This window comes from Equus przewalskii, chromosome 10 (genome assembly GCF_037783145.1).
Source record: "Equus przewalskii isolate Varuska chromosome 10, EquPr2, whole genome shotgun sequence".
NCBI lineage: Eukaryota > Metazoa > Chordata > Mammalia > Perissodactyla > Equidae > Equus > Equus przewalskii.
Genome location: NC_091840.1, coordinates 810,927 through 829,406, shown reverse-complemented (window position 1 = coordinate 829,406; position 18,480 = coordinate 810,927). Strand labels below are relative to the sequence as shown.

The window sequence follows — 18,480 nt, the reverse complement described above, 5'->3', positions numbered from 1 at the left end:
GATGGAGTCATCTGAAAAAGACCCGACAATATGGATGGTTAGGATTTTCCAAAGAGATAAAGGAAGGAATATCATCCATAAAAGGAACAGGAAATCATTAAACAAAAGAGCAGCTCTAGTCAACCCAAGGGTCCATCATGGGTAATGGATAAGCAAAACATGGTCTGTACACTTGGAATACCATTCAGCCTTAAAAAGGAAATTCCACGTGCTACAGTGTGGATGAACCTTGAAGACCTTATACCAAGTGAAAGAAGCCAGACACTAAAGGACAAATCCTGTATGATTCCACTTACCTGAGGTTCCTAGAATATCCCAAATTCACAGAGACAGAAAGGAGAACCGTGGTTGTCAGGGGCTGGGGGGAGGGAGGAATGGGGAGTTGTTTAATGGGGACGGAATTTCTGTTTGGGGCGAGAAAAAGGTTTTGGAAATGCTGATGACTGCACAACATTGTGAATGTCATTAATGACACAGGGTCGCGGCCTGCCTCGTCCCCGTCCCCCGCCCCCCAGTGTCCCCCGCACTAAGCGCGCTAAGCGGGCAGGCACGTCCAGGGGTTCACTGACAGCTGGGGTGTGCGGGTGCAGAGAAGCAAAGGCGGGAAGCAGAGACCCCGCGGAGAGGCTGCGGGTTGGCCAGGGCAGCCGGGAGGGAGGCGGCTTCACCCCACGGACACGGCCCCCGGGTCCGGAGCGGCGACGTGACCGGTCCATGTCCCACAAGAGGTGCCCCACCTCGGGTTCGGCACCTTCTCCTCTCCAAGCCCTGGCGCCCCCAGCGACCCCTCCCCGCGCGACCCCTTCCCCGCTGCCCTACCCTCGACGCCCGCCCGCCCCAGCGCTGCCCCCCTCGTCCCTCCAGCGCCCCTAGCGCCGCCCCCTCGAGCCTCGGCCCCGGGTTATTAATATCCAGGCGCTGGCGCGCGGCCGCGGCGCATTCCCAGCTGGCGGCCGGGCAGGTGGCGGCGGCGACCAGTGACCTGGGCTCAGAGCGCGGCTCTCCTGGTGGGACCTTCGGGCGGGCTCCCTCCGCCGCGCGCCCCTGGGAGCCCCCAGCCCTCTGCACGCCCGGCCGGGGCGGAGCCCTCGGGAAAGTTCCGCGCAGAGCGTTTGGAGACGTGCAGCGGAGAGGCGGCCGTCCCTGAGCGCGACCCCCGGCTGCGACATCCCGCTGCCCCGGCTATTGAGGTGAGCAAGCAGGGCGCCGCGAGTGCCACGGCCGGAGCGCGGGGTCGGGGGCGCTGGGCAGGAGGCGCCCTCCCTGCCGACCCGCACTATCCCAGCGGAATCGCCCGCGCCCTTAGCCCTCCTCGAGCCCCAGGGCGGCCAGAGGAATGCCAGTGCCAGGGGAGGCCGGGGGACGCGATCCGCGCAGGTGGCGGCACCGAGGGGCCGAGGGAGGACCGGGAAGCCGCAGGTGCGCGCGGGCTCGGCGGGGCTTCGCCTCTCTCCGGTGCTCCGAGGCGCGGCCCCCGGCAGCCGCTTGTCCCGCTGCGGCCCGAGGCGCGCAGCCGCCTCGGGCTGGGGAATCCCGCGCCCCCCAGCTCGGGTCCTGGGCAGCGCTGGGCGGGAGGGCTCTGGGACCGGGACCCGCGGCAGCAGCCTGGACAGGGGCCTCTGGCCGGTAGGACCCCCAGCTCCCCTCGCCAGACCAGAGGCTGGGCCGGATCTCGTGGGCACAGGGGCCTGGAAGGCGTCTCTGCACCCCCGAGTCTGCCCGGGCATCGGCTGGAGGGACGGTCTCGAGTTTATCCTCATCGTTGTCAACCCTGGAGGAGCGGAGGGAGAAGCCTGGAGCCGGTATTATCGGTGGCTGGGAGGAGATAGGCGGCACCGGGGCCTCCCCTCTCTGTGGAAGTATTCCCACGTTTTAGGCCTCTTTTTTCTTGTGAAGATAGTCGTCATACAGTAAGCATAGATCTTAGGTGTGCAGCTCCATGAGTGTTTACATGTGTCTATGCCTGTGTCACCACCCACCCAGATCAGGACCAGCAGGGGGCTGCAGGGCCCCCTCTGGGGTGACACCCTCCGTCCTCTGACCTCCTCTGTGTTGTCGGGTTTGCCGGTCCCTGAACTTCTATAAATGGAATCACACGGTGTGTTGTCTTTCTGTCCGATTTCTTTCGCTCAACATAGTGTATGAGTTTCCTGCACCTTGTTGACTGTAGGATATTTCCATCGTCCTCACCGCTGAGGAGCATTTCCGCGGAGACGTCACAGTTTGTTATCTGCGCTGCCATGTGTGGATGTTTGAGTAGACTCAGCTCCTGGGTATGAGGAATGAAGCTGCTCTTGTCTTTTTGTGGACATTTGCCCTCCTTCCTCTTGGGTACAAACCTGAGCGTGGCACTGGTGGGTGGGAGGGCGTGCACAAGTCCAGCTTTACCGATAGTGCCAGACTGCTTTCCAAAGCGGCTGCACCATTTTGCAGCCCCACCAGCAGTAAAGTGGAGCCCCAGTTCTCCACGTGCTCCCAACGCTGGGTGTCTGTCTGCCCTTTGCGTCCCACCCTCCTGGTGGGAGTGCATTCGTTTTGATCTGCGAGTCCCTGATGACTGACGATGTCGAGCATCTTTTCATGTGTTGCTTGGCCATTTGGATATCCTCTTTTGAGAAGTTCCTGTCTAAATCTTGTCTTTTTTTTTTTTTTTTTTTAAAGATTTTATTTTTTCCTTTTTCTCCCCAAAGCCCCCCGGTACATAGTTGTATATTCTTCGTTGTGGGTTCCTCTAGTTGTGGCATGTGGGACGCTGCCTCAGCGTGATTTGATGAGCAGTGTCATGTCCGCGCCCAGGATTCGAACCAACGAAACACTGGGCCGCCTGCAGCGGAGCACGCGAACTTAACCACTCGGCCACGGGGCCAGCCCCCTTTTTTTTTTTTTTTTGAATGAGTTGTTAGTCTTACTGATTTGTAGTTCTTTGACATGTTACTTGTCCTTTGTCTTTTATCTGTCTCTGACAATCTTTCCCCAGTCCAGGGTTTACATTTTTACTCTCTCACTGAAGTTCGTAATTTTAATAAAGTCCACTTGATCGGTGTTTTCTTTTATTGTTAGTGTTTTTTGTTCCTTTTTGAGAAATCTTTGCTTATCCAAGGTTGTGCAGAGAGTCTCGTGTGTTTTTCAGAAGCCTGGTTGATTGATTTCATTACATGCAGGTCCCCAGTCCATCTTGCATTATTTTTGTGGACAGTAAGAGGTGGGAATGAAAGCTCGTTTTCCTCATATGGATAAAGGAAGATTGCAAGGGCTTTCCCGTCTTCACCACACATATTTTCCTATTTAAACTTTTAAAGTCAGCCTATAATACTTTTGCAATCTGAAGAAAACATATTTTTTAAAATGTACACGAGAAATAAATTGGGAGAAAGGACTCGGTACCCACAGCTCCCTTGCTCATTCACCTAGAAGGTGAGACTCAGGGAGGACTCCCATCTCCATCTGCTGCTGACCCCACCCCCCAGGGGCTGTGCACTGGTTTTCAGAAAAGTCCAGTCAACCACAGAGGTCCCAGGTGGAGGTGCAGCTGGGGCACACCATGGGGCAGCTGGTTGGTGGCTCTCTGGTCCCCTGGGTAGCTGGGGAAAACGAGGCAGAGTGACAGAGTTCTGAGTAGGGAGTCCCCAGGGGGAGGAGGGAGTCAATGAGCCCCGTCCCTCTGCAGGCCCCCCAACCTGATGGGAAGTGTGACCTCACATGGCCTCCTGGGCATCTTTAATGGGCATCTTCTCCTGCAGGACGAGCTTCTTGCCCACAGATGCCCCGTCTGTGTCCAAAGGAGCATCACACCCTAGCCCGGAGCCCCGTGTGAGGCAGCAGAGATGGCACTGAGCCCGGAGCCGGCGAGCAGATTCCCCGAGCTGGCTACAGCAGGCAGCACTGTGCCTGAGCTGCCTGGTGGCCCCAATGCATCCCTCAACAGTTCGTGGGCCAGCCCGACAGCGCCCAGCTCCCTAGAGGACCTGGTGGCCACAGGTGCCATCGGGGTGGTGCTCTCGGCCATGGGCTTGGTGGGCGTGGCAGGCAACGTGTACACGCTGGTGGTTATGTTCCGCTTCCTGCACGCCTCGGCCCCCATGTACATCTACGTGGTCAACCTGGCGCTGGCCGACCTGCTTTACCTGCTCAGCATCCCCTTCATCGTGGCTACTTACGTGACCAAGGAGTGGCACTTTGGCGACGTGGGCTGCCGCATCCTCTTCAGCCTGGACTTCCTGACCATGCACGCCAGCATCTTCACCCTGACCGTCATGAGCAGCGAGCGCTACGCCGCTGTGCTGAGGCCGCTGGACACGGTGCAGCGCTCCAAGGGCTACCGCAAGGTCCTAGCGCTGGGCACGTGGTTGCTGGCGCTGCTGCTGGCACTGCCCATGATGCTGGCCATCCGGCTTGTCCGCAGGGGCCACAAGAGCCTCTGCCTGCCGGCCTGGGGCCAGCATGCCCACCGCGCCTACCTGACGCTGCTCTTCGGGACCAGCATTGTGGGGCCCGGCGTGGTCATCGGGCTGCTCTACATCCGCCTGGCCCGGGCCTACTGGCTGTCTCAGCGGGCCTCCTTCACGCAGACGCGGCGGCTGCCCAACCCCAGGGTGCTCTACCTCATCCTGGGCATCGTGCTGCTCTTCTGGGCCTGCTTCCTGCCCTTCTGGCTGTGGCAGCTCCTGTCCCAGTACCGCGCAGCCCAGCTGCTCACGCCCCGCACCGCCCGCATCGTCAACTACCTGACCACCTGCCTCACCTATGGCAACAGCTGCGTCAACCCCTTCCTCTACACGCTGCTCACCAAGAACTACCGTGACTTCCGCCTGCGCTCGCTCCAGGCCAGGGGCGCCTGTGGGCCCGCGGGCGCCGGCAGCTTCCCGCAGTGCCGAGTCCGCTTCCAGCGCGGCTCAGGCCGCTCCTTGTCCTCTACCAGCCAGCAGGCCACCGAGACCGTCATGCTGCCCCAGGCAGCTCCCAGGGGCGTCTGTGCCTGAGTGACCCTGGGCCCCACATGGCACTGGGGTCAGTGGGGTAGGGGGTGGCTGGAGGCCTGCTGGGAGAGGTCCCAGAGCCCAGGTCACTGCCTGGAGCCCCTCCCAGCCCCCCACTGCCCCCGGCTGACTGCCCCACTTCCTTAGTCCTCTTCTGGAAAGTTCCCTGTTCTCCCTTCTCCGTGGCTTATTTCAGCTCCATCAGCCACCTTCCTCATAATGCCCAGAAGCCCCACTCCCAGCCCGTCCCTGAGGGTCAACAGGAGCCTCAGGCCCAGAACCAGGTTCTGAAGACCATGGTGAGTAAGGTCTTCACCACCCATAGCAGTGGACGTGAGCGCCCAGGCAGTGCCCACCCTGACTCGTGGCGGGTACACAAGCTGCCTGCACGGGACCCCCCCTCTTCTGGCCAGTGCTCAGCCCCTGTGTCCCCAGCCCCAGTCCCTCCCAGCTCCTGTGTGGCTCCATTCCTCACAGCTTCAGCACTTGGAACAATAAACTCCAAGCTCTGTTCTTCTGTCCTGCCTCAGCATTGGGGTGGGATGTCAAGGGGTGGGAGGACCCATATCTTCAGGGACCCAGCAGAAGCCCCCAGGATGTCCCCCGACAGCAGGTGGAAGAGCCTTGTTGGTGGGCACACATCTTCCTTTGAGGCCTTTGCTGGTGGCTGGTCCGGCCGTCCTGACGCAGTGGGTGGGTGCCGTCCAGCTTGAGCCAGGCCCCCGGGCGAGGCAGGGAATGACCAGCCACTGCTTACTCAGGGAAGAGGGGCCATTGCTCCAGGGCAGCAGCACAGCCCCCAAACTGAAACTGTGAGCCAGAATTCTCCCATTAGCAGCTCATCTGTCTCTCCCTTCCCAGCTCTGTGTGCCTGGTGGGAGGTGGGGGGTGGAGGGGTTGGGAGGTGGATCATACCCACGGCATCAGAGTTTATCTTGTGCCTCCTATGTGCAGCATTCAAGCTGGGCCTCCTGGGGACACTGAGGCCACCGTGCCCTACCCTCAGAGAGCTCACTCTCGGGGAAGGTTCTGGACCTCTCCTCACCCCCTACCCCCCCTGGCAGCTGTACACTCCGCGTTGTGGCTTCAGCTCCCGCCCCACAGGTGGGTCCCAGCCTGGGCCGCACCTGGACCCCCTTCAGGGCCCTGCCAGGTTCTGATGTGCAGGCAGGTGGAGACCCCCACCGGCAGCCCCTAGGTGTTGAGTCTGAGACCATTGGCCCCACTTGGGACCCCGAATGTTTTCAGAAGAGAATGGCCTGAAGTTTGCACTGTAACCATGACCCCAGATCTTTGCTTCCTGAGTCTTGATTCCAAGATGTGCTGAGAAGGCCCCAACCTTGGAGACCAGAGACCCCCAAAAGTGTCCCCACGGCCCCTATTCATCTGCACATGTGAATATGTTCTTTGTACCGTTTCTTGGAGTGATGCTGAGGAAGCTACGTTTTTGACCCCAAACTTAGGACCTGCCTTGACACATGCTCTGTGTCAGAGACCTGAGCATCCTGGTTAACTTTCCTAAGGTGCCAGGCTGGGCTTCCAGGGACACCCAGGTGTGCCAGGCAGCACGCAGAGGGAACTTGGGGGCAAAGGGGTAGAGGAGGGAGCAGGCAGAGTACCGTGTCCCGTGATGGGTGTGGGGGGCGGAGATGAAACCTAGAGTCAGGTCGGGTCCTGACCCAGGAGCCCTTGAGTGTTGGGGGTGGGGCAGGGGTTTATCTGAGGCAGTGGTGGGGCATGGAGGGACATAGTGGGGTGAGGCCGTGCATAGGCAGGGAGGCTCGTCTAGGAGGGCCCTGTTTCAGGGGTCAGGGGAAGCAGGGCAAGAGCAGTAGTGGGGGCCAGTGGGGCAGCCAAGATTCTGGAGAATCAGTGGGAGCCAGAGGGCTTCTGGCTGGGGAGGCAGCCTGGACAGAACAATCCAGACTCACTATGGAGGGAGGCACCTTCCCTGGGGGGGACCACAGGCAGTCGGTGGTGAGAGATGTTGGGGGTGAGCCTGCGGGTCCTTGGGAAAGGGTTGAGGCTGGAGATAGACACACACACACACACACACACATACACACACACACACCTCTCTGGGGAAGAGGAGAAGAACAGGCTGGGGGCAGTGATTTCCCTCTCAGGATGCGTGGTCACACATGGGGGGCTGTGGCCACCCTGAGTCAGGGCAGGGGAAGACATATGGGGCAGGCTCCTGCAGGCCAGGCTAGGGACCAGGGGCTGTTTGGAAGTAAAAGATGGTGGCCCCGGGGAGAGAGGCCCCAGCCCCAGGCAGACAAGCTGTGCCTCTGCTTAGCTGAGCTTGGGACTCCTTCCATCTGTGTGTCTGTCCCTCTTGGTCACCAGGCCCTGAGCTGAGTGAGGCCAAGCCTGCCTTTCCAGCCTCACAGCACAGACCCCCGAGCACGGGCCAGCTGTCCCAGGACAGTCCATCTGGGCCCTGAGCCCCAGGACCCTGGGATCCCTGCCCATACCTGGGACAGTCTGGGGCTCGGCTGGGTGGGGCGAGCAGCTCTCATCTCTCCCACCCCTCTGAGCCTGGGCGGTGGGTACCCGCACTGCACAAGCTCCTTCCTGGGTCTCCTCCTAACCCAGGGAGGTTCGTCTCCAACTTGCTGTCCCAGGGGCCAGGGAGAGGCTCAGACTGGGGAAGGGACGCAGCCAGGCTCACAAAGGTCTAAGGGAGCAATGCCCGTACCCTTGCTGTGGGAGCCCTCTGCCAGTTTGGAGCTGGCAGGCTCACCTGAGGCCTGGGGGAATCAGGGAGGGAGGGATGGCCCAGCAAAAGGGCTGAAGCTTCAGGTCCAGAAAGCCAGAGGCTGAGGCCGCTGGGCCCGCAGGCCTTACACCGCCGGCCACAACCCACATGGCTCAGGTCTGGTCAGAAATGAAATCCAGGTCCTCCTTGCAGGGGCCCCCTTGTTGCCTCCCAGACAGACCCCACCCACAGCGTCCGTCAAGCGTCCTCTCGTCCCCCTCCAGCCCCTGGTCCCAGGTCCCAGCATGGCCTCTCCTGGCCTGGCTTCCCCTGGCTGACCCCCCTTCCACCACTCCCCTGTCCCCCAACCTCCAGCCACCACGGCTGGAGCTGGGGATGCTCTGCTGGGGCTCCCCTCTCATCCCCCACCTGGCAGTGCCCACATTCCTGCCACCTCTCAGGGAGCCTCATGATGACATCCAGTGTGCTTCAGCATTTAAAAACGTTAGGCAAACGCTCACACATGTACACACTCACACGACACTCACACGTGTGTACGCTCTCACACATGTACACTCACATCCACAGACAGCCACGTGGAGACTCCCAGATGTTTCCTGTGGCTCCGCCAGCCTCCCGGGACCCACCGCCCACAGCCCCTTCCTCTCCCCTCTCCCTGGCACCCAGGACTGACTCAGTGGAGGCCAGGTGATTTATGGAGGCCTTGTCTGGCTAGAGACCCACAGTTGTCAGCCCATCAGGTACCCTGCCCGGCTCTCTGGTCTCATCAGGCCTCCCTCCCTGCTCGGAGGCAAGGCTGGTCCTACAGAGGGATCCTCTGCCTGCTGGGACCCCCACCAGACCCTCAGACCCCACTCTGGCCCCCCCAGGGCTCTGAGGTTGCTGAGGGTCTGGGTGGCTTGAACCGGGACAGGAGGAAGGGAGGTCTGAGCCAGGGCATGAGCCAGGTCTTGGGGGGCCTGGACGGGGGTGAGCTGGACATGGGAGGGCCCCGGGGTGAGGCTGCTGCTATTCAAACAGTTACAGCTTCATTGAGGCCATTACATATCATAATATTCACCCTCTTAAAGTGCAATTAAAGATTTGCAGTCCATTTACGGAGCTTTGCAGCCATTATCACAGTGCAATTTTAGGACACCCATTTGTCAGGGTGCTCCAGAGAGACAGAGCCAATGGGACATGTATATGAATAATAGAGGATTTTTTAAGGAATCATCTCACGCAATTGTGGGGCTGGCAAGTCTGAAATCCGTAGGTGGGCCTGCAGGCTGGAAACTCAGGCAGGAGCTGATGCTGCAGCCTTGGGGCAGAATTCCTTCTTTTCCAGGAAACCACTGTTTTTGCTCTTGAGGCATTCAACTGAGTGGGTGAGGCCCACCACCCAAGTTATAGAGAATAATCCTCTTTGCTTGAAGTCAGCTGACTGTAGATGTCCGTCCATGTTGCTGTGGGTCAGCGCTTCGTTCCTCTTTATAGCCGAATACCCACTACTGTTGATCCGTCATCAGCTCTGGGCACTTGAGCTGCCCGTCCTGTCCCCTAATACAAACACTCAGGTACACGTCTTTGTGTGGACATGTTTTCATTTCTCTTGGGGAGATTCCTGAGTGGAGGCACTGGCTCCTATGGGATTGCCAGACTGTTTTCCAAAATGGCTGCACATCCCACACTCCCTCCAGCAGTGCGTGAGGGTCCCCGTTCCTCCACGTCCTCCCAACGCTGTCCTCCCTCTAGGCACGTTTTCATAACGGCAGCTGTTCTGGGTAAACTTGGATTAATAATGGCCAGCTCTGACGGTGACTGTCTCTCAGAGGCACGTGCCTGCAAGGCTGGGGGCCGCAGGCCTTGCTTGACTGGCTGAGGTTGGTGCCAGGACACTGCTGTCCGCAGGCTGGGGGAGGGGCGGGCCCTGGGCCCCTCGCCAATGGAGGCAGGACATGCCCCTTCCCATCTGTGGCACATCAGCTTCCAACAGGAGTGAGCCCAGTCCCCTTGCCTGGTTCTGTCCTGGGAACCTGGGGTTTCCCCACCTGGTAACATCTATTAGGGGGAGGGGGTTTGGGTAGGGGCCCTCAGGGGAAAGGGACATCATCATGGCCATCATCGTTATGGATCGTTTTGGTTCTATGGGTCATCTAAATTTCTTTTGCCCATTTCCCCCTGACTCAGGGAAGGCCCTGAAGAGGTCCGTCCTATCCCACTACCTGGGGAAGACACTGACCAGGCACATCCATGGGCCCAGCTGGCCTCAGAGCCAGCTGGGGGGCTGCTTGCGTGCTGAGGCTTTTCCAACAGTTCAAGGCAAGGTGGGGGCTCAGAACCAGTGGGTCCTCTCTGTGACTCCCTCATGCTACCTGGAGCTTAGATCACAGGGCTTTGCTGGAGCCTCTTAAGGGCTGTTAGGGGCCTGGGAGCTCAGTGCCCTGGGCCAGGCCTGCCCCCACGGGCTCTGGGGTCTGTCTGCTTGCTCGGCCAGCTCCTGGGGACACGGGGGGCCATGCGTTCCTGGGCGTGGTAATTGTCAGTTGAAACACGTTTTTCCCTTTTCCGTTCTCGTGTCCTGCGGGGAATTTTTGATGCAGCAACAAGGCTGCTGGTCATGGGAAGGCCAGACAGAGTCTCCAGCTCCTGTCCTCCCTCCAGCCTCTCCTCCCAGGATAACGGGCAGGGGTGGGGATGAGCTCTGGGTGGGCAGGGTCCTGGGCAGAGGGTCCAGGTGGGCGGCACTGCTCTGTGCTGCTGCAGGAAGAAAGGGTAAGACTAGGGAAGGCCACACCTCTTCCCCGGCAGCATGGGCACTCATGTGAGAGACAGAGAAACGGACTCAGGGAGGGAGGGCACAAGCCGTGCTGTCCAGGAGAAGGGAGACCTGTCTACGGGGTCTGGACCCGAAGCCCAGAGGGCTGGATGCCAGGGAGTGGGTGTGGGGCATGGGTCCAGGAGCCGCAGGGGAGTGAGCAGCCCTGGGCTGGGTCCTTGGCCCCATGTCAATGCAGCGTTTATGTCCTGGTTGTGAGCGAACATCTGGTCACACCTCAGGCCATGCGTCTTAGGGTCTCAGACCCCCCAGAAAGCTTGAGACCGGCCTAGAGACCAGAGCCCCAAAGAGGGAGAGGCTTGGGCCTGGGGGCCCCAAGTGCTGGAACACCACAGTAACCAACGACATATCCCATAGTGCCAGGCTCAGAAAGTGGGGTCAGGGCAGCCATTGGCGGGGCTCAGTGGCCTTCGAGGCTGGGGCAGGAGGCCAGAAGGGTCAGCCTGGGGTAGGGGGCTCCTTGGGAGGTGAGTGAGACCAGGAGGGAACAGACATGAGGGAGTACCTGGGGGCTGTGGGCCCAGGATGGTCCAGGTGTACCCTAGACAGCAGCCAAGAGCCAAAGCATCCCTTCCCAGCGCCGCACAGAGCCAGGGCAACGTGGGTACTGGTCCAGCGGATTTAGGCTGAAAACCTGGGCCTGGGTGACTAGTGGTCCTGCTCTGCCCTGGAGGAGTGTCCCAGGATTCAGGACTTCTGGTGCTAAGATCTAGGCCCTCACCTGGGATCAGCCCTCACCTGGTGTCAGAGAAGAGGTGGGAAGTTGACCTCCGCATGTCGGGTGGCCGCTACCTCCCAGGGCTGCTGTGGGCCAGAGTCTGGACCCGGGAAGTGACTCCCAGCTCTCAGAGCTTGAGAGAAACTTGGAGGGAGCTGGGAGCCTGGAGAGCTGCATGCTGAGGGCTCACCTTTGCTTCCTTGGCTGAGCGAGAAGAACTTCAAGGACAGAGGCAGGGCTGGCCCCCCGGAGACCTCCAGCCCCTGGGCTCCCTAAGAGGACGGGGCCCCAGGGGACTTGCTATATCCTGGTCACAGTGAGCACCCCTGAGTCCTGTGCATACTCCTGCTGCCCTCCACTCATGGTTCTGACCATGGACTCTTGGCCTCTGTGTGTCCCATGACCCTGGTCTGATATTTAAACTCCCACAGCCTCAGTCTTATCTCCCACCTGGGCTGGGACCCACATGTGCCCACAGCACCTCACAGACAACAGCCCACCCACATTGGAGCCGTGAACAGTGTGGACACAGTTGGGGCAGCGTGGATGCAGTGTGGATGTGGTGGGGGGTAGTGTGGACGCAGTAGGGGGCAGTGTGGATGCCGTGGGGGCAGTGTGGATGCCATGGAGCAGTGTGGACGCCATGTGGGGAAGTGTGGACACCTTGGGGAACAGGGCCAGGCAAGCCCCAGGTGGATGCTTGACTCTGGGTTCTGGGGCCTTCCAAGCTTGGCCCCCAAACCCCAACCACGGTTGGAGCCTGACAAGCTCTTGGGCCTGCAGGTCATGGGCCCTGTCCTGGGCTGCCAGGTCCTCCCTGGGATGGGCACATGTGCTGCAGGTGCCAGCGTGGGCTGCTCGCCTGCCTCCATCCTGTCCCTTCCCCACATGCCCCAGAATCTCAGGCCTGGGCTCCTTCCCCCATGGCCAGTGCCCCCAGTACCGCCACAGCCTGCACTTCCCCCACGGCCAGCGCCCCCAGTGCCCCCACAGCCTGCACTTCCACCATGGCCAGTGTCCCCAGTGCTTCCATAGCCTGCACCAGACGCCCTGGATGATGGCACTGGCCTCTGCTCCCCCGTGCGCCTGGAGGAAGTTGAGTCCCAGGACCTAGCAGGGCACCAGAAGAGCTAGCTGTTCATGGCGCCACTTCAGTGTAACCAGGGAGGGAGGGACACAGGCCACCACTCTGGAAAATCATGACAGGGTCACTGTCCACTCTAGAAACATCAGACCCAAATTGAGCTCCCGAAGCCTGGAGGTCTCACCTGGGGCCACCTCCTTCGTGGGCAGAGGGGCCGGTTGGGGGGGCTGTGGAAAAGAGAAAGGAGGGAGGAGAAGGATTGGGGGTGGGGGAAGAGAGGAGGGGAGGGAAGGAGGAAGAGGAGAGGAGGGGATAGAGAATGAAGTGGGAGCAGGGGGAGGAGTGGCCGGTGCTCTTGGCCAGGACTGGACTCCATGAGCTGAGAAGACCTCTGCGTGGGTCCAGCCCCAGCCTCCAGGGTCATGGCCATCAGCAGTGGGGACAACAGGGCTGTCAGGCTGGCTGATGGATGAACACATGGAGGCCAAGGGACGCTCAGGGTGATGGACGAGGTCCCTCAGCATTTAAATGTCATCCACCCAACAGCTGGACTTGCAGATGAGGAAGCAAAACACTGAGGCCAGCTCAGCCCACCGCAACGCCACACTTCGTGCTCATGACGGCCTGTGGAGCACTACTGCTCTGGCTTCAGCACCTGACCACTGGCCCAGGACTGCCCCCATCGTCTGCCCCAGGACCCCCTGTTGGGTTCTGCTCCAGGACCCCCCTCCTCTGCCTCAGGACCCTCCCACCCTGCTGTCCATCACAGGGGTGCTTCTGTCTGCTCCTGGTCCTCTAGAAGCTTCCAGGACAGTTTGCAATGTTCATTTCCTTCGAGACATGCTGACCCATCCCACCTGTCCCCCCATCTTGGAGGGAGGGTCTCTGTCTACCACTTTGTTCTGGGTGCCTGTGCTCTAAGGCCACAGGGTTTGGGGAGAGAACTGGAAAAAAGTCCTTCTACAGTCAGGAAAGCTGAGAAACGAAGGTGCCAGTTCCTGTGAGGTGTTAACACGTCCTCTGCGGCTGTAATCACTCATACAGGGCGGGCTGGGCTCAGAAATGAAACAGACCAGAGTCCAGGGTCCCCCAGGGAACGAGGCATCAGCAGAGGAGGGAAGGGCATCTCACCAGGGGAAACATATGGCAGGTCCCTAAGCAAAGTAAAATACAGATGGAATTTTATGTGTAAAATCCATAAAATCATAAAAGAATGAAAAGAAAATACAGTGAATATATTTCTAACGTAAAGAATGGGGAGGCTTTTGAAAGCAAGACCTAGAGCCCAGAACCTTCCAGGAAAAGACTGATAAATTCAATTCCATAGTCATTTAAAATTCCAATGCAGAACAACAGAAATGACACCCTCAGGAACAAAGTTGGCATTACTCATCAAGAAGCAGGTGAATGTTTGTAACTCTTGCTCCAGTAATCCACTTCTAGAATTATATCCTTTTTTTTTTAAAAGATTTTACTTTTTTCCTCTTTCTCCTCAAAGCCCCCTGGTACATAGTTGTATATTCTTCGTTGTGGGTCCTTCTAGTTGTGGCATGTGGGACGCTGCCTCAGCGTGGTTTAATGAGCAGTGCCATGTCCGCACCCAGGACTCGAACCAACGAAACACTGGGCCACCTGCAGCGGAGCGCGCGAACTTAACCACTTGGCCACGGGGCCAGCCCCTAGAATTGTATCTTAAATCAAAAATCAGATGTGGATAAAGATTTATGTACGAAGACATTCATTTCAGCATTACTTTGAAAATCAGACACCCTGGAATGTTCCAGGTGTTAGTAAGTTCTGACGGGGTCGTCGGGGGGGAGACGGTGTTCTCAGAGAGTAGTGATGGAGTAGTGAAAGCTCGCTGGTGGCATAGATCTAAGGCACCTCGGTAAAGGGGAAACGTGAAACTGTATGATGTAATCCCAAGTGTTATGTACAACAAACGTGTGTGAATATGTGTGTGGCTCTGGTGTGTTTGAGTGGCTGTGTGCGCACCTGCGTGTGCAGGTATGCATAAAAGCTTGGCAGATGCTTGAAAATATCAACAATATTACCCCACATCACAGGGAGAGGGACCTAAAGGTGCTGGGGGAGCCAAGGGCCCAGCTGCCTGCCCCCACACAGCCGTGGGCTCCACTCATCCAAAAGGGCCCCCAGGCCCTCCCCCCAGTGAACCCCAGAAGCCACGACCTCCTCACTCACCTCGATGGGTTTTGTTGCTTCTAGAACTTCTTACAAATGGGATCCCTCAGCCCACTGTCCTCTGTCTGTTTCTCAGATCACCGTGTTGTGGAGGGCGTGGTGCTTCATTCCTCTCCATCGTGAGAAGCATCACTGATGAATGGACCACCATCTGTCACCCACAGATGGACATGTGGGCCTGGTCTTGGGCAATTGCAAATGAAGCTGCTATGAACACTAGTATATAAATCTGTGCTTCTGCTTCCTCTGAGTAAATCCCAGGTGTGGAACTGCTGGGTTGTGCATCTATTTTTGGTAGAAACGGTTTCACCAGCAGGTACGAGCGGTTCTGTATCTGCATCTACCTGGAATCAATTGTACTTTGGGTGCATTTGGGGAATGAAATTCTTTTTTTTTTAATTGAGTTCATAATAGTTTACGTGATTGTGAATTTCAGTTGTAAATTATTTCTTATCCGCCAGCATAAAAGTGCTCCCCTTCACCCCCTGTGTCCTGTCCCCAGCCCCCCTCTCCTGGTAACCACTGAACTGTGCTCTTTGTCCATGTGTTTATTTATCTTCCACATATGAGTGAAGTCATATGGTGTTTGTCTTTCTCAGTCTGGCTTATTTTGCTTAACATAATACCCTCCAGGTCCATCCATGTTGTTGCAAATGGGATGATTTTGGTTTTTTTATGGCTGAGTAGTATTCCATTGCATATATATACCACATCTTTATCCAATCATTGGTTGATGGGCACCTGGATTGTTTCCATGTCTTGGCTATTGTGAATAGTGCTGCAGTGAACATAGGGGTGCATATGTTACCTTGGATTGTTGATTTCAAGTTGTTTGGGTAGATACCCAGTAGTGGGATGGCTGGGTCATATGGTAGTTCCATTTTTAGTTTTTTGAGGAATCTCCGTACTGTTTTCCATAGTGGCTGCACCAGTGTGCATTCTCACCAGCAGTGTATGAGGGTTCTCTTTGCTCCACACCCTCTCCAACATTTGTTATTTTTAGTCTTAGTGATTATAGCCATTTTAACAGGTATAAGATGGTATCTTAGTGTAGTTTCAATTTGCATTTCCCCGATGATCAGTGATGTTGAACATCTTTTCACGTGTGTATTGACCATCTGTATATCTTCTTTTGAAAAATGTTCATATCCTCTGCCCATTTTTTAATTGGGCTGTTTTTTTGTTGTTGTTCAGTTGTGTGAGTTCTTTATATATTATGGAGATTAATCCCTTGTTGGATATATGATTTGCAAATATTTTCTCCCAGTTGATGAGTTGTCTTTTTGTTTTGATCCTAGTTTCTTTTGGCTTGCAGAAGCTCTTTAGTCTGATGAAGTCCCACTTGTTTATTTTTTCTTTTGTTCCCCTTGTCTGAGAAGACATGGTATTCGAAAAGATCCTTTAAAGTTCGATGTCAAAGAGCGTACTATCTATATTATCTTCCAGGAGTTTTATGGTTTCAGGACTTGTCTTCAAGTCTTTGGTCTATTTTTGCACATGGGGAAAGATAATGGTCTACTTTCATTCTTTTGCATGCGGCTGTCCAGTTTTCCCAACACCACTTATTGAAGAGACTATCTTTTCTCCATTGTATGTTCTTAGCTCCTCTGTTGAAGATTAGCTGTCCGTAGATGTGAGATTTTATTTCTGGGCTTTCAATTCTGTTCCATTGATCTGTGTGTGTGTTTTTGTACCAGTACCACGCCATTTTGATTACTGTAGCTTTGTAGTACTCTTTGCAGTCGGGGATTGTGATGCCTCCAGCTTTGTTCTTTTTTCTCGGGACTGCCTTAGCAATTCGGGGTCTTTGGTCGCCAGAATGAAATCCTTTTCACAGGGGGCTACAGGAAGTCCCTTGTGAAACACTAACTCTGCCTGGATTGAACGTTTCATAAATTCAGACTTAGGTCCACGGGAGCTCCCTTGAAGCTGGGTTAATGGGGGAGAAGGGCTGGGGTGGGAGAGGCTTTTGCTAGTTGGGGGCATGAAGCTCCTCTGAAAGACCTTGGGCAGCAGAACCACGGGGACAGGGGCTGGCTGGGACTGGGTGCCCAGCTGCATCAGGAGAGGTGCCGAGTGCCAGGCCTGGGGGCACTTCCCCCCCATCCCCATCCCCCTCCACCTCCTTCCCCAGCTCCCCACCTCAGCTCCCAGGCAAAAACCTAGAGCAGGGATGGTGTCCCAGGCAGGCTGTGGGCCCGTCAACAGAACAGTGGAGGGCCCGGCACCCAGTGGGGAGTGAATGATTGAATGAACTGTGTCCCTCGGCTAGGGACCTGCTGCCCTTTCTTATATTGTCTTCTGTCTTCCCGGAAGTGGTGGAGGGGGTTGGTGGAAGGTGGAGACGGTGCCAGAAGCTGGACAAGTTCACAGCCAGGCCAGTGGTTTCGCTTCTCTGGACGTGGGCGGGCAGGCATCTGGGATGGGAGCCTGGTGACAGATGATGGGTTTACCAGGCGCAGGCACATTCCTGCCCTGCGCGGGTCAGTCTCCAGGCCCCTCAAGCTTAGCCGGATTTAGCTGCTGATCCCTGCAGGGCAATGGGAGTTGACACCATACCCCCCAAACTGGGCCACAGGGCCCAAGAGGCCTATCTCAGGCTCCCTGGCCCCGGGAGAGTGGCCTAGCCCAGTCCAGGAGCCTGTGGAGCCCCACCCTCCCACCTTCTCTGGGTCCCCAGCAGAGAGGGCAGGAAGAGCTCAGCTTGCTACAAGGAGGAGGCCCCAGTGCACAGACGCATGGACTTTGTGTAAGTTATTTATCAACAAAGAAACACACACTCCCACACACCCTGGACTCCGAATCTTCCCAGGAACTCATTCTTTGGGAAGTGAGTTGCACCTACAACCAGTGGACACCACTATTTACCTGCCCGGAGTCTCTTTTGGAGACTGTCCTCACCAAATGGAGCTCTTGGGGACAGCGCCTGGGGCCATGGGTGATGACAGTGACGTGCTTGTGGAGTGGGATGTGGCCCTGCCCAGGAGGCACCTGTGCTGGTTTGCAGAGACCTGAGCTCTTACCTGATTCCACACCTGTGCACGCCTAGCTGACAGGTGTTTCCCACCCGGGTTACCTGGGGGCTCCTTCATCCCTGGAGAAAGCATTGGAGCTCATCCCACGATGTGGGGCACATTCCCCACCCCACCACCAGGCATGAGAAAGGAGGGCTGCTCAGCCAGCAGGAAAAGGTGGGAACCCCCATTCCTAGGGGGAGGCAGGGCTGGCCAGAGTCTTGCCTGGGCACCCCCACACCCACAAACCACCAAGCTGGGGACCCAGGAGCCCCAGGGCCACGCTCACAGGCAGGTTTATCCATTGGAATTCCAGACGGATGATGCTCCCAGCAGGAAGCAAGTCTGCCAATGGCCAGCAGCCAGGAGCTCCAGACTCTCGCCTTTCCAGGAGGGCTGAGTGCCCAGGCCCATGCCAGGGACAGGGGGCCAGTTCTCCTGGGACTGGCCCAGGCCCTAGAGGGAAGCCTGTGCCCTGAGTTGCCCAGGGCAGGCCCACAGGCTGGACGGCTCTGTCCTGCACCTCTCCCCACCTGCAGCTGTGGAGACCGAGGCAGGGTGAACCTGGGTGGTGAGTGGGGTCAGAGTGGGGAGTAGCTTCTGGTGGCTGGCGGCCTGGGGGCTCTGGTCTAGTGTTCCAGTCCCTCTCTGCCCTCCCTCTAGGCGAGCACACCACCAGGCTATCTCTTTTACTAAATTCTCTTATTCCTGTTTCAGAGTTGAGGAACTGGGACTCGAGGGGCTGCTCAGGTCACATGAGACCCATAGGCAGGGGTCGAGCAGGAAGCACTGGGTGCCCCTCAGCTCAGTGGGTCGTGGCCACCCTTTGCCCTCCGTGGCCTCAGACACAACGAGCATGATTGAAAGCCCAGAGCCTGTGTCTCAACCCAAAACTATGTGTCAGTGTGAACTCCGAGGCTGCCGGGCGTGGCCCCTCTGTGCTGGC

The 18,480-nt window shown here is 57.4% G+C and overlaps 1 protein-coding gene across 1 annotated transcript; it reads left to right on the top strand.

Annotated features, from left to right (window-relative positions):
* The first annotated feature begins 950 nt into the window (after positions 1-950).
* UTS2R (urotensin 2 receptor) lies at positions 951-5,493 on the top strand. Its single transcript, XM_070563743.1, has 2 exons — positions 951-1,190; positions 3,741-5,493. The coding sequence occupies exon 2, from the start codon at positions 3,825-3,827 to the stop codon at positions 4,977-4,979; it is 1,155 nt and encodes a 384-aa protein (XP_070419844.1). The 5' UTR covers positions 951-1,190; positions 3,741-3,824; the 3' UTR covers positions 4,980-5,493.
* Positions 5,494-18,480: the final 12,987 nt, after the last annotated feature.

What these genes read in the sequence shown, in the direction of transcription:
- UTS2R (XM_070563743.1), top strand. Translation starts at nt 3,825, where the DNA reads ATGGCACTGAGCCCGGAGCCGGCGAGCAGATTCCCCGAGCTGGCTACA.